At 35.0% G+C, this 16242-nt stretch overlaps 1 protein-coding gene across 1 annotated transcript in view; it reads left to right on the top strand.

The window, feature by feature from the left end:
* The first annotated feature begins 12446 nt into the window (after window positions 1-12446).
* Window positions 12447-16242, top strand: part of mamo (zinc finger protein 628-like) — a 37939-nt gene continuing 34143 nt past the window's right edge. The window contains exon 1 of the mRNA XM_018505955.1: window positions 12447-12471. Within this exon, the coding sequence (XP_018361457.1) occupies window positions 12447-12471 (25 nt within the window). The remainder of the gene's footprint in view (window positions 12472-16242) is intronic.

Here is a 16242-nt window from a genome sequence, read left to right as displayed (position 1 = left end):
AATAAATATGAGCATTTATCGATAAAAATGAGCTGTGAATATAAAGATGTTTCTAGTTACTATCATGAATAAAAGATTACATTATCGTTTTGTCAACGTACGAAGTTTGCAAAAAATTTTCATTGTTGAATGTTTTTCATGAACATTTAATCTAGAGATTTCTTGTTAATATCATCGTACATAAAAAAAAGATGACATCACTATTATGAAGTTAGTCTACAAAAATCGGAAAAAAAATGAATTATACACGGATAGCTGGCTCGGTAACGTAAAATTTTTAATTATAAATTGATTAAAGAACATTATTCTTATAGTAGAGAAAGGGTTAACTCATTTTTTTGTATGACATATTTAAAGAAAATAGAAAGTGAGAAATTTGAATTAATATTAATAATAGAAGCAATTCTTTTGTAACAAATATTTTTTTCTTTATGCTTTTTATAGATCCATCTCATATGACGTGTGTCGTATGCGTATAGACTTTCTGTTTGTTATTCGAGTTTCTTGACTGACAATGATCCAATAATAGATTCTAAGCACAGCCGCGCACTTTGGCGTGAAATTTTCTTTCATACCAGTATCCGCTTGCCCTTGGTGGCTTTCTCACTCTGCCCTATTACTTTAATTACTTAAATTCGCGGCAAAAGGGCTTGAAACAAACATTGTCCCCATCGTATACGTTGACGTAAAGTGCAAGTGGTAGTGGTGGCACGCGCTCTGTGATCAAATCCCGACTGGCTTCAGTGTACTTCATCGTTCGAAGCTTTGATTAGAATCAGTTTCGAACTAATTCAATTAGCTTTGACATTTCGAACGGATTCGTTAGAATGATTTTCTACGTCGAATATGCGTCTATTATATTTCTAGAATGCACATTATCCACGTGATTAAAGCAGATAAAGATAAATTATAATCTAAACAATTGTTTGTCAAAAGTAAATTTTCGATCATTGAACCTGTAATTGATCTGTTTTTGTTATAATTAATATGATCACATAAAAAATAAAAAATTGAAATTATCAGAATGATTGTTTGTTTAAACGAAGCTTTATCTACTGCACTCTCTTCAATTACAAAGAATATAATCAAAACATTTTTGAAATGGCTATGATCCGCCTATATTTTGTCCGAAAACTTTCCCAAAAAAATTTGTTCGCGCGGTAAGTCTGAAATAGCACAGATTTCTGTGATTAGAGTGCAATGCCTCGTAGATCATTCCCCACTTATTCTTACGTTTCATAATGCCGCGATTCTAACGCCTGTACGACGACGATATAATAGCGTTTCCGCGATCGACTCGCCTTGACAGAGACAGACCGCGTGACGTATCGCTCGAGTCTCGACGACGAGAATACCGAAGACGACGCTCCGTCCTCGTTCCTCGATTCGGCCCTCGCGCCGCGCAGTCTGTCTTCGTCAGAGAACTGCATTCGATGTTCGAAGTCCGCGTGTTGTCACGTTGCATGGACGTCAGAGACGTCGGATTTTGCAGGCAGTTTCAATAACGAGCCCTTGCGATATCGTGTGTCGGAATACGGTAAATGCTAAAGCCTTACGCTCCCTGCTACCGCGAATATGGATTACAATTCTCATCTCAGACTTGCATTATCGTTCACTGCTATTCGTCAGACTTAACGTGAAACTTTGACTCCAACGTTTGTTTCTTCTGAACGCGCGCTACTGTAAAAAATAAACGTATCCCACGACTATTAGTTACTACCTTGTAAGAGGAGAGGAGTTTATTTTTCAAATCTTACAGCTTTTCCTGAATGAGATTCGTTATAATTCATTATTTTATTGTATTTTTTGTTTCGAAATATAAACACTATAATGGCTTTCTCGTCCTGTAAAAGTTAAAATTTACTGAAAGGGGACGAAATACAGGTATAAATAGTAGGTTAATTTTAATAGATTCTAAATAGATGAATTTTGCAAAAACAATAATATATTAATCGTATCGTGGGCGCGGTTCTTTTGACAGTACGGCCCTGCGATCTAAGCAGCATAGACATTTGACGTTTCGCGAAGGTCGCGTGTTCCAGCTCTCCCTCTCTGTCTCTTTTTCTCACTTTGTCACAATACACACGTTCTCTGTCTGTCCGCGTCTCGCCCCCATCTTTTTTCTACTTCGTTCTCCGTCTGCCTCCCGCGCGGCATGTACGCACACGTACGCGTACATACGAATGTACGTACGTACCTTCCGACATTTAACGATCGTTACGCGTTCAATTGTTCACCGTCGCCGTCACCGCCGGAAAGGCCGTGCACGACTTTCCGACGCGAGCCAAAGGCACTCGTTCCACGCGGTGATATTTTCCGCGGCGCGTTATCGGCGTACGTGACATTGAGGATCGCCCGAGAGAGAGAGAGAGAGAGAGAGAGAGAGAGAGAGAGAGAGAGAATTGCAACGTAACGCAATGCAACGCGGCGTTAGCCGCCACCGTTATCGTAGATACCGCGACGTCGCGATGCGCCGCGCCGCGCCGCGGCGTCGATCAGCTGGCGTCGCTCCGTCTCTCTTCCTCCGCACGACGCCGGCAGCGTGCACCTCTCCCTCCCCTCTCCCCTCTGTGTTCCATCGTACGCGTACGTACAGCCGAATGCTAATGGGGCGTGCAGACGCGCGTTAGACATTTGTTTGACGCGTGGATTGTGTGTAGGATGTCTGGAAAACCCGTCGAAAGACCTGCACCTGAGTAGCTGATGAATGTAAGTTGAAAAATTCATGTGTGTATTCCGGGAATAAATCTGCAAAAAAAATCGTAATCGCGGATACGTATTTCATCATGAATTAAATAAAGGGTGGACTCTCTTGTGTAAATTGGATAAGTTCAGTTAAATTTAAATTTGTATAAAAATAAGTAATATAGAATGGCTCAAAAATTTCAAATAGAAAAAAATAAATTAAGAACAGCTACGAGCCAGAAAATTTGTATAGCCGAAATAACATACAGTATATACACTCTATCACTCATGAAAGGAACATCCACATAAGTTTTATCGAACGGTCATGTAAAAAATTAGGACATTATAAAGAAGCAATTGTGTCGTTCTTTTATATATTTTACTTGTACACATGCAAACATCAATTGCAAAAGCTTTATAAATTATTTTTAATTTTATATGCCAATATGAATTGTCTTTCTTTTGTTTGAGAACATTGACAGTATAATCGATAAATTTCAAAAATTCGTGTTTGACATAAATATAAAATTAAAAATTATAAAGCTTTTGCCAGCCTATCCACCTATGGAAATAGTTTTATAAATTATTTTTAATTTTATATGTCAAACGCGAATTTTTGAAATTTATTGATTATAATATCTATGGTCTACGAAATAAAGACGATACATTTTGGTATACAAAATTTTAAAAATTTGTAAAGCTTTTGCAGTTGTTAGTATACAAGTATTTTAAAATAATAATCGTTTTATAATGTTCTAATTTTTCACCATTCGATAAAATTTATGGGAATGTTCGAACTTTCATAAGCGGCAGTATGTATAACTTATTTATGATATGACTCAAGCAGCTTTGTCTTCAAATATAAATTATTTATCTTACTACACATTATCAGATAATCTAGCAGTGTTGTAGAATAGACGTAATAACAATTAATAATAATAATAATCATATTTAGAAGTTGTGAGGTCAAATTTGTTTTATCTTTTGAGAAATTTGTTGTTTTTCTGATTATAATGTATATAGATACATCAAATCCAATAGAACTACATTTACTTTATTTTGCTTCTCAGATAAAGAAATATTTTAGCAATACATTTTTTGGAAATTTAAAATTAATAATTTTTAATCTTTGTGTACTTTTTTACAAATGTTGTAAATATGCTGAATATGCGCAAATACATACTGTTAAAATATTTTCAGAGTATACATTTTTTTTTTATTTTTTACTGCTTTGTTTTCAGATATAAAACTGACCCATTTAGCATGCCGGTGATGGATAATCAAAAACATGACACAAAAAGATATCAAAACCAAAAATATAATTTTGTTGATCAAATTTAGTAATTAGAAATGATTATAAAGATTACTTTCATATCTGATTTTATTCATTTGGAATCAATTATATTCCCTTCTATTATTTTTCTCTTTTAAATACATTTATGTATATATATTATACATATATTTCTCATTGTTTTAATTTTTATATTTATTTTCGTGTAATGCGATATTACTTTTTATCACACGCACTTTTTTGCGCATATTTGCATCGTTTATATATTTTTTGAAAGAGAATTATAATAGTTATTACCATTAAAATGGTGTTCCAATTTAAATAATATCACTTTCTCTTTTTTCTTTTATTCTTTTTCTTTTCCGATCCCGTCGCGCGAGCCACGCGAAATTAAAGAAATGCCAAACTCACGCACTCATAGCAGTGTAAAAACAGCTGTGGCGAAAGAGAGAGAGACCGCAGTATTTTGTACAATTTCTGCACTGATTAACGCATCCTCGCGCAGCGGGGTCGTTAACACTGATAAATCAAAAGAAAGCGACTCGTTCAAGACTCCTGCTTCATTGAAGCACCGATCGAATTATTTTTACAATGTCACGGTAAAATAGGTACATATAGGATATACACATCGAAAGATGCGTTCCGAGAAATAATTCTGCGAGCGTTAATAATTAAACTCGATCAATATCTCGCGATTGTTAAAAAATTGAGATGAAATAATATCACGATAATTATTTTGAGATAAATATCGTATGCATGTGTTTTTCCAACAATAAACTTTGATTTTCAGTTCACGAAACTGGAGCTCTTAATTTCTATATGTATATTTCAAATTTTTTATTTTTACTAATTTAGTATCAACATTTTCTCTTTGATTGTACTGTTCTCTTTGATTATCAGCAGTATTCATCATATCACTGCATTGCGACGCAGCGTTGGCTTTTGGGGGAGCAAATGATTAACATCAGTACTGAATGAATAACAGTATCGATATCTGGTTACGTTTAAGCATCGGTAGTCAGTGTCTGTAATCTAATTTTCACACACTCGAGAGGAAAACTACATGCGGCAAAACATGTGCGTGCATTTCCACGTACTATGTATGTATGTCGACACGGGTTATCGATTCATAATCATAATCGTGACAGATAAGAGCTACCGCGAGAGAGCTTACTCGTTCGAGGTGTTACGTTATCATGTTACGATAGACTTTTGTTTGCAAACGTCTTCGCGAATTGAAGAAAAATTAATATTTTCTTTGCATGAGAGATTCAAAGTAAGAAGACTAGATTTATATCTTTGGTCTTGTAATTTTGGTATTTAAATTTTTATATAATCTTCATATTTAATATTTAAAATTTTTGAATATGTATAATATATGTAAAGTATATTTGTTTCATAAAAATTCAAATGTACATTCTCAAAAATTATAAATATTAAATATGAAAATTATATAAAAATCACATAAAAATTTGAATATAAAAAGGTTAAAAGATTAAAACGTTAGAAATTATGGAGTTAATCTTTTCGCTTCGAATCTTTTGCGAACGAAATGTATTAATAAAAGAAACCCTAATGCTTTATATATGCACGTATGTGTATATATACATGAAAAAATTGCTTATTTAAAATTCTTTCTTCAAAACATGATATCTGCAGAGAATTAAAATGGATTTTGCAAATGTTAAAAATCACTTTTGCTTTGAATCGTTCATTTATTTACATGTAACAAAAAGTAAATGGTTACGGATGATAACCTCGCAGTGCCCTGTATGCCAGGACAAAACTCCGCGTTCCTATACGTATCACAAAAAATAAAAATTGCGTAACAGCTATCTATTCCGTTGTCATCGGGCCGGACGACTTAAATCGGTTTCCACTGGTTCACGATCTTTTGATTGGCGGCATTCTACAGAGTGATTTTCGATGGGCACCGCCGATGGGCGGTTTTGCCTACAATCCAAACGTGAATACATACGTGTATACCTATACACGGATACACGTGTACATATCGTGATCATTTTTAAAACGTGACGGAGACAGACGGACGAGACTCTCGGGCGAGGAGATAGAGACGTAATGATTGCAATATTCCACTAGTAATTGCTCCAGTCGGCCGCACCGTTGAAACATCATTCGCGCCCACGAGTCGTAGATTTGTTTCCCCCCCGCCCCCCGTTTCTATCTCCGCGCGTGTCGCATATCGTCCGCCCGTGTCGCGTCGCGTCGCGTCGCGTCGCGTCGCATCGCATCGCGTCTGCCCCGAAATGTCATTCTCGCAGGGGATTCGTTTTCTCTCTTTCCTCGATCCCCCAATCTCTATCCGGTGGCGATCCCGTCCCTACCCCGCACCAACCCCCGATCGCGAACCGCGTGCTGTTCTCGATGCCATTCATCGCGGTTCAAAATCGATACGTGCCATTAAATGCTGGCAATGCATTTAAAACGAACGATCGAGTCGAACGGGGGAATACGCACGCGATTAGATTCGCGAAACTGATCCTCGTTAATACCACGTTATAATCCGCAAATCAACTTCCGGCTCGCTATTAAACGCCAGAGATCGAAAATGGCGTAAGTCAAGTATGCTGACATCTGAGATGTTTATGGCTCTCTGGTCTAATTCTATACACGTAACCGGTGCAAAGCACACTAACGATACTCGAAAATATCGACACTCACTTGTATGGCCTCGATAATCGCGAGTCTAACGATGCCGCTTCGCGTAATTTGCACGAAAGTATACGGATGATTATTTAAATATCCGCGCGTTCGCTCTGAATACTCTGAATATTCCCACGATAAATAAATATGTCCTTTTGAATATGATCTGTCGATATTTCTTGGCGATTCTAACGACAGGTACTTTGTCTCGTCATAACGCCATCATTCTTTTTACTTCGCAAGGAACCGATAAGAGAGCGAGCCGCCGCTATCGGCGCTCACGAGCGTGTCGCGCGCGCGCGTGAAAGGAAGCCCTCTGCACAAAAAGCTCACCACGGGGTATTAGTCATTGGTAACCGACCGAAGCTTTTTCGCCGCACGTCGTGCCGTGCCGTGGCGATTCCCGCAGTCGTGACCGTCGCCTCGGCTGATTTATGGCGAGCCATCGTTATTTTCACCTAGGCTAGTCTAGCTAGACTAACCCGCGCCGAGCGCTTCTTCTGGGATGTCCCTTTCCTCCGGCGCTCTTTCTTTCGCCTTTCAGCTTCTTTCTCCCGCGCTTCTTTCTTTCGCACTCTCGCTTCTTCGTTCCTTTCATCATCTTTGGCTCCCTCTTTCTATCCACCCCTCTCTCTCTCTCCGTTTCTTGCTCCCTCTCTCCGATTGGACTTCCTACCTGTTCAGTTCACGTTTAAACGTGGGTGGGAGAGAGGCCGGTCGTTACCACCGGTTAACGATGGCTAGGCGCTACTACCAGACAACTCTTATCCCCCGTCGGAACCTCGTAACCGAGTGATGTTGCGCGAAAAATACCTGACCGAACCGGAATGCCTCCGCGTCGCCGGAAGTCCGGCCGTTACGCGTCAATTTCGCCGAGTAATTGACTCGAACATTCAGATAATATTATTATCCTTGACCGATCCTACAGCTGCCGATCGTTCGCTGCAGCCTTAAATCTATTGACTCTTTCTGACAGATCACAGCGAGTTTACAAATATCTTTGTTCACAAGTACTTATACAGATTCTTAACTCCCCGCCGCGCCGGCAACATAAATTGTAACTCTTTCAACTCTTCCTCGGATAATAGGGAGTTTTCGAGAATTGGAACAAATTTTTTATCAATCCGGATTAAACAGAATCTAAAAAAATTCTGGTATACTTGTTTAAGTCTTAACTACGAATTTTTATCATCACAGAAATCAAACGTATTTTATATATTTAAATTTATTCATAATTAAAATATCGATGATATCTTTAAAAACCCCAGTTTTGTCGGCGAAGCGTAAAATACACGGATCTTCGCACTATAGTTTTTCTCGGATCTGTTGATCTTTAAATTCGCAGTCTCAGATACATGGATTCACAACTTTACAAGCAATAAATCTATATATATATATATCTATTTAGATTCTATGATTTCTAGATTCTAGAAATTTATCATGAATCTACTAAGGTTTCTTACAGTCTTTGAATTAAATCTAAGAGATTTTCAAATTTCAAACAAGCATTTTCAAAATCGATTGCGCACATTATAAAAATTATATATAAACAAAACTTTCAGCTTGCTGTCAACCATGCAGGTCGACCATGGCATAATAGCAATATAATTCTCTCTTCATTATATTATATTACCTATGTTGAGCGATTCGATTATTCCTCGCCATTAATTTAACAAAATTTGCGTTACACCGCGGAGAAACAAAGCGTAAATTATTACCGCGATCAAAATTACCGCGCCGTCATTGCGGTCTGGTTCGTTACGAGCGAGCGATTTGCTCATTCTAAAATTCATCATTTAATTATAATGCGTTACAACCGCTGTCACTCCAACGGTAATCCCGGCTCGCCGCATCAGCTCCTGGATTTCGCGTCGATTGCGCCGATTTGTATCGATCTACATCAACCGACTCATGAATTTCGAGACACATGGTGCACAGGATGTCCAAAACAACTATATTTGGAATATTCTTCTATGTTACACATTCTACAGGAAATTCGCTTTTTTCATAGCGAAAATCTTACTGGAGTAAATTTATTTGTCGCCGGTTTTCATCTTCAACATTAGAAATCTTGATCACTCCAAGTTTAAATGAAATTTTTACTAAATATATTTTATAAAATTTATTTAAAATTAATTAAAGAAGATTATTTATTTTACTTTCTCGAGTTCATTTTACTAGAAGCTTTTATATAACTTTCAGTCTGAATAACTTGACTATCAATATTTCTGTATTAAAGAGACCGATATATTTCTCTTAATATACTATCGTGTATCCATGATTGAAAGGCTATTCGGCGGTTGAAAGGCACCCTGTACGTATTGTTATTATTTCCACGTCTTCTCTTCGTCTCGTTTTCCCTCTCAAATAGATACACCGATGTTCTTTTTCTCAGACGGCAGTCGATAAACTGTTTGGAATGTCGTCGAAGTTGTAACGAAGCGCCATAAAGTTACAACTACGTCTCCGGCGCGAAACTCCTACGAACTTTCAAATACCTCTGTCCAGGTAAAAGTTTAAGGAGCTTTTGTAGTGTATGCGCTCTCTCTCTCTCTCTCTCTCTCTCTCTCTCTCTCTCTTGTTGGCAAGCGTATCCTACGGCGACAAAAACGCAAATAATCCGATGCATGTTCTTTCTCTTTAATGAATCGAGATTTTATATTTTCTTATAAGAAAAATATTGTAGAAAAGGTCACTTTATACACATAGATATATACTTTGTACAAAACTCTTTTTAAAAAGTTTGTTTAAGACACGAAGAAAATTAAATGATCAAATTTTTAAATTAAAATCAAATTACTTTTATTTTAACCTTTTCAAGTCTGAAATTTTTTTAGAAATGGGATATGTATATTGTTTTATTATTTTTAAAGATCGCTACATACAAAATTGAGGTCAAAACATAAAAATTTTAAATAATGGATCAAATATAGTAGATCCAAGAAATAAAAAAGGGGTTGAAGGAAGAGGGGAGAGATAGAAAGAGATAGAAAGAAGAGAGAACCTTTCATAATTACACTGTCACATCATGAATTTTAGAAAAATAGTATCAAATAAATAAAAAGTGATCAATTCTTAAAATCGTTTTTCCTAAAATTGTGACGTGACAGCCACATTTTTGACAACGGATTCTTGTTTAGCAGGCAAAAATACGATGGAAATCATTATTCACATTCGTGTTATAAAAAAAAAGATCAAATTTTATCGGACAGTGAGAACTTTTTAATCTTTCTACGTAAATAATTGTTTTAAGCTTATGATTGCATTGATCACAACATTTTTCAATTAAGGTTTAGATAATTTTCTTTAAAACTAGTTATGAACTGAATAATTTAATAATTACCAAAAAAAGATATGATTTTGTAAAAATTCTGTGTATATATGATACAGACTTGAAAGAGTTAATAACGATTGAATTATGCTAGATTTTGTTTACATTAGATTTATTTTATATGGGGGCTTACAAATTATATTATTAATTTCTTAAGATTAATTTTTATTATTATTTACATTTTTATTTCTAATTAATATAATTCTATCGATTTTTTATCTTTTCTCTGTGATTATCTACCTATGTTATATAAATTCCATGATTTAATAAGTAATTTTGAGAATACAGATAAAAGACAATAAATTGGATAAAATATTATTTGAGAATAAACAATTTTCTCTAGCAATATTTTTTTTTGCCATATAACCAATGTAATTAATAGTCTCGTCGAAAATGTTTTGATAAATTTGAAATTTGATATATTTGCATTTTTCGTTTAACGTATTTTCTATTTTGTAGGAAAGGAAAATATTTTCCACACACGTAATTTTTGGCAGAGACATTTTTTCGAATGCTCGTTCCATTTCTAGCAAAGAACGAAAGTAGCTTTAATTATATGTCGTTTTGTAATTTAATGATTAGCAATTACTTTGCTCGCGCGATTACTACTAGCCATACGAGATGAACAAAGGTATGTTCTTCTGTTTAGCAACCCTGTACCTTCGTTATCTCCGTGACTTCAGCCACGATATATCGTCATTAGCCGTCACGCACCAGCTCGCAATACGCACATGCCCGCTAATTAACGCAGGCCTTACATTTCTTCCAAATAAATATACCCACAGCTTCTAATTAACACGAACGTTCACCCGAAACGAAATATCCCTCTCTAAAGCAATCTACCCCGTCTCGAAATTTACTATCCCCCTCGGTGCTTCTAAATTATTCTAGAATGTGACAATTCTTGCGAAGCGTTCCCCGGCTGTTGTTTCACGACCGTTCGATATACCTAAGTACACTTAAGTGTGCGTAAAAGCCGACCCGAGGAAACAGGATGTCAGGAAATACGGTATTGGATCCGGTATAATGATCGCGGTGCCTCCCACGTAGTCGCTTTATTTTATAATAATCGATTATAAATAACAAAGTGTCATTTCCGTAATGTCAACATTTCTTTAATATCGCTTAAAATGCCAGAGATATAAATACTCGTTGGTACATTACCCTACGAAAAAAAGCTGCTATTAAAGTATGGCTTTGTAAAACCTTTCTCAAGTTTTCCCATAAGCATTATTGATTTGTGCAGTTCCGTTTTCAACAAAGGACATCGCCGCTGCATTCGTGCAATGTGCCAATTACTTTATATATAATAGATTTTTCACGAGACACATTTTATTGCGTATCGACGAGTGACAACGGATTGCACTTCAAATGACACTGCTATAGATAGAAAATTGTCTTATCAAGCTCTTTAATATGGCGTGCATAATATATAATCGTAACTGTTTTTCTTCGGCGTAAATTCGCAAGAAGTCTGTCGGTATTTCCCAAGATTACTCTCCAGCAGCAGTTAATCGCGATAACCCGGTGTATGTGCTTCCTAATAATCGAATAATTGCACGAGTTAATTACTTTTATTTTAAGAAACCAGTACTTACAAGGGGGTGAGTAAATCATGAGGAGTGTAGAGAAGAGAAAATTATTAAATTAACACAAATTATTCTCTCAACTTATTTTTTGTGTCAACAGAATAATTTTTTACAGAATAATATTTAAGAAGCGTAAATTATATTAAAGTGAAAAACTGCTATAAGTAGTTTAGATTCCGTTATTAACGAAAAGAAACGAAAAACAAAAAAAAAATCCACGAGATTTTAAGTATTGTACTATTTATATATTTTTCGGAAGAAATCCTCAGCTTTAACAGATTTTACTTTATATATAAACAGAAGTTTAAGTTGCTTCCTGGTTAGGTGCCACCGACACTGAAATACGCTAGATTGTACAAGCTGTAAAAATGCACGCGTCGTTGCATATCGCCGAGAGAAGCACCGCCGGTATTGTACTCCCGTAATGACTTCGCAGAATGAAAAAAAAAAAAAAGAAAAGAAAAGGAAAAAAAGGAGAAAAATAATTCTCTCACGCTTCTCAGCGTGCGCGCGTGTTCTACCCGTCGTCCGTGCATTCGTGCTGTTTGCGGAAAATCTGCGCGTGTCGATCGTGACGCGCATCTGCGAGTCGCGCGTGCGTGCGGCTGCAGCGATACGGAACGCGTGATTTCGTAAGACGCACTTGACGTAAACCAGGGACGGGCCTAAAATATTTTTAACTGTGTGCCCATACACAACGATTCACATTTCCGATAATATCAATTTAATTTTGTTGCGCTTTGTGTGAGACAATATCTTTATTCTCTCGGAAATATGGATGCACGCACGATGCTTTGTATTTATAATATTACGCAATTAATTAAATCGCCAAAGAGACATGTTTATATGCATTTATAGATTTTTTTCTTAGATCTGTCGATAATATATGTTATGCCAAAATGTATATAGCTAATATTCTATAAAATCATTAAATGTTCTTATATTCTTTATTCTTCAATAATAAAAACATAAAAGTTTAATTGCCTCAAAATTAAAGGATATTACTTACGTTGCTTTCTTAGTTATGTCATGTATAAGATATGCAGTAAACAATTCGTGAAAGATAATATACTTTTTCCATTAAAAATTAATACAATAATTATTTCTATGAAATTTGATTTGACGTTATATTTTTCACAACTTTTAACATTGAACATTTTATATTTTATATACTGAAAGATTAAGATTTTATATCAGTTTTATAGCAGCGCAAAAGCTCTACTTAAGATTACGTGAACAGTAAAACATCCATTATCGAAACGTTTATGTAAAACCTCATAATCAGAACACGAAAAGTATCTTTTGTTAAGAGAAACATTTTTACTTTTTTTTTTTTGTATGGAACATTGTCGGATGCATCGAATGTATGTATTACCGAACGCATACAACCACAACGGTTTATTATGAAACTTTGCGAAATGTCAGACACGATAGAAGAAAATTCGCAAAACGAGCCGCATTCGTTCCTCCCACTCGAGAGGGTTTATAAGCCGACCGATATCTCGGCGTTCGCCAGCGTTATCCGTCCCACGCTCTCGCGCACACACGTATTCGCGAACGCGTATCAATTAACACGCTCCACGACGAATCGTGCGTACAACGTGCGCAATCGCGGACAGCTCTCGGCTATGTATACGCACGTATGAACACGCGCGCGCGCGTCACCCACGCGCCCGCACACACGCGCGCGTTAACGCATGGCCGCGAATTTTTGCCGCACCGCCGCCGCGCCGGTAGCATCGGCTAATTTTACCACGCGGATCGCGCATGCAAGAGGAACGCTGTAATCTCGCAATTTATGTGGCGAAAATGGACCTCCTATCGGTTCGATCAATTCCCTCCCGTTGCGATCTTGCGGTTTCTTCCTAACTTTTCTATATACGTAAAGATCTTTTACGTATAAAAATTAGAAGATGGATTATTTCGAATTCTCTAAATTTGATTAAAGTGAAAATTGTTAGCTTAGAATTGTATACAGAGTAATTGAGAATGTAAATGAGTGAGAATATATGGTAAATAGGATATAATTTCCATTTTTAATATCTACAATTCTAAAATATACGTTCTGTTATATAAAAGATAATAATAAATGTAGATAATAATTGCATTAATTAACACATTAAGATTTGATATATACAAATCTAATTTAAAAGCTTGGTATTTTAAAACAGTATTTTGATTGTAAACAAGAAATTATGAGACGAGGCAGCCAACAAAGTGTTATATATTATTCGATACCTTGCCAAGTTTAAGATTGAGAAAAATTATTTATGTCAAAGTATAATCGCAAAGGTAATATAAATTCCATTTAAATCTTGTCGGCAATCAATTGCAATTAAATTGTTATTTTTTTTGTATTATTAATTTTATTATTTTAATATTAATTTTAGAGGTTTATAACTACAAATCTGATTAAATTTGATATTCATAATATAAAAATCGTTGATATAATTTGATAAATTGCTTTTGTAATTAAAAGTATATTTTCATGTAAAAATTATTATTTTCTAATCCTGCAAGATATATTTGATAATTTGCGTATATTTTATTTGTTAAAAGATCAGATAATCCTATCTTTTCGCCGAATCATAGTGTAAAATTTAATTTTATGCAATGTGTCGAGACAATGCGATAAGACCTGCATAATTCTACTGTTGCTCTATGTCTGTTTCAAAGACAAATTTACATTGGACGCGAATAAAAACACGAACGATCATTCGCGATGCTCTCGCGTCGCGAACTACGCGTGTATTATTGTTCGTAAACGGATTGACCCAAAGAAAACCTCTGAAATGACATAAATAACGGCGGCGTGTGGGCCGTATTGACTTACGTAACAATACGCGCTGCCGCGAACCTCCGCAGAAAAATCACGCAGGAAAATTAAGTACACGCAGCACAGAAAGGAAACAATCACGCCTATAGCACAGTTGTTAAAAATCTAGAAATCGCCTGGGAACCGGAGAAAGTCGAGAAATGTTCTAATCTGTCTACGTCATAATTTAATAGAATGTCAGTCGCATGGTTATCAGTGAGTTTTTTAATGAAATTTACAGATAGAAAAATATCATATGCGAATGACTTGTGACATTTTGTGTATCTTTCTGTACAGTTTATCTAAAACTCTCTTTCTAAAACTGGAAATAATCTTTAATAACTTTACTTTAAATATTGTAATATATAAATTTATTTTTCTTTTTTTTAATTATTTTAAAACGCACGTTTCTAAACTAGTCGTTAAAAATTGTTTCAACTTGAAAAAACGTAATAAAGTATTTAGATTCTTCAACAACAAAAGAAACTTTCAATAGTCGTCCGATATGAACGTCGACATCGGTGACGAAACGGTTGCCACTGGCAAGGCGCCGAGTGTCTGACAGATAAACATCATATATCTTTACATCTTGATTTTAATTTTTATATTGATAATGTATAATTATAAATATATAAAAAGGTTATCAGATGAAGAGGATTTTTTTTGCAATAAGCCATCAAATTATTTCGCTAAAGTGTCTCGCGATTTATATCTGTCAATTACTTTCGATCAATCATATGGTTCTCAAATGTATATATACAAAAGTGATATGTTAGAGGATAAATAGATTGAAATATTTTGTTGTACATGTACTGAAAGTTTTAATAGTATCGCACAAAGTTTCATCAAGGTTTTCATATAAGTATGACTATAAATATCAAGAGTTGAATAAAAGATTATTTTCCAACTATAACTAGTAATAAGATTATCAGATGTCTTCATTTTCTGGGAACAATCTCTAAATTTTTATTTGTGCTATAGTAATTTTTACCTTTCGTAATCTAGGTCTTTTTTGGTACAAGTGAAATTTCACTTTCAAATGCTTCCTCATTTTTGTTCAAATTTCAATTTTAATTAAATAATGGTTTTAATATCTAAGTTTAAAAACTAAAGATGTGTGTGTGTGTGTGTGTGTATTGAAAAATAATTTTGAATTTTTTAATATTTTTTTGAAAGTCTAGAACAGTAAAAAAAATTTAGGTTAAACAAAAAAAATCCAGACAGACGGAGAGATTAAAAGTATGATTGCAGACGGAGGGTTAATAGTAAATTTCGGTTTATTTATAGTCTAACTTATCAAATAGAATAAAACAATATACGAAATAACATTAGTTTTACATATGAATTACCTTTATTTAAAAAAAGTAAAGACCTGACTCCGAATTCAGTAAAAAAAAATTTGATAATCCTAAATTAGTTGCATATAATGAAACTAATGGAATGAAGTAGAATAATAGAAATAATGACAAGAAATAAGGATGTAAATAAATGATAAATAGCGGAGAGATGGATTTTAATCCTTTAAGGCCGCAGCTTTTTAACAAAATAATTTCTAGATCTTGCTTTCTAAGGGTTTTTCTGATAATTGAATTCGATTCTGATCTCAAAATGGTAAAATTTAAATTTTTTAAAAATAATTTGATTATCATATGAAACTCGGTTTCAGGAGATTCTTGACACTCTGAGTTTGAATTAGCTTGAAAATATCGAATTTCAAAAGTAACCTCTATGAAGGAGGAGCTAGTGTCAGAGAGCTCATAATCATAGTTTGAAAGTCAGTTTGGAAAGCAGTACTAACTGTTTCTGTAACACTGATGAGCTTCAAATAAAGCGAAACTGGAAACTTGATGTTATATATATATATATA

This window comes from Trachymyrmex cornetzi, unplaced genomic scaffold (assembly GCF_001594075.2).
Source record: "Trachymyrmex cornetzi isolate Tcor2-1 unplaced genomic scaffold, Tcor1.1 scaffold223, whole genome shotgun sequence".
Taxonomy (NCBI): Eukaryota; Metazoa; Arthropoda; class Insecta; order Hymenoptera; family Formicidae; genus Trachymyrmex; species Trachymyrmex cornetzi.
Note: the sequence above shows the minus strand (reverse complement) of the source record. Positions and strands in the feature narration are given on the sequence as shown.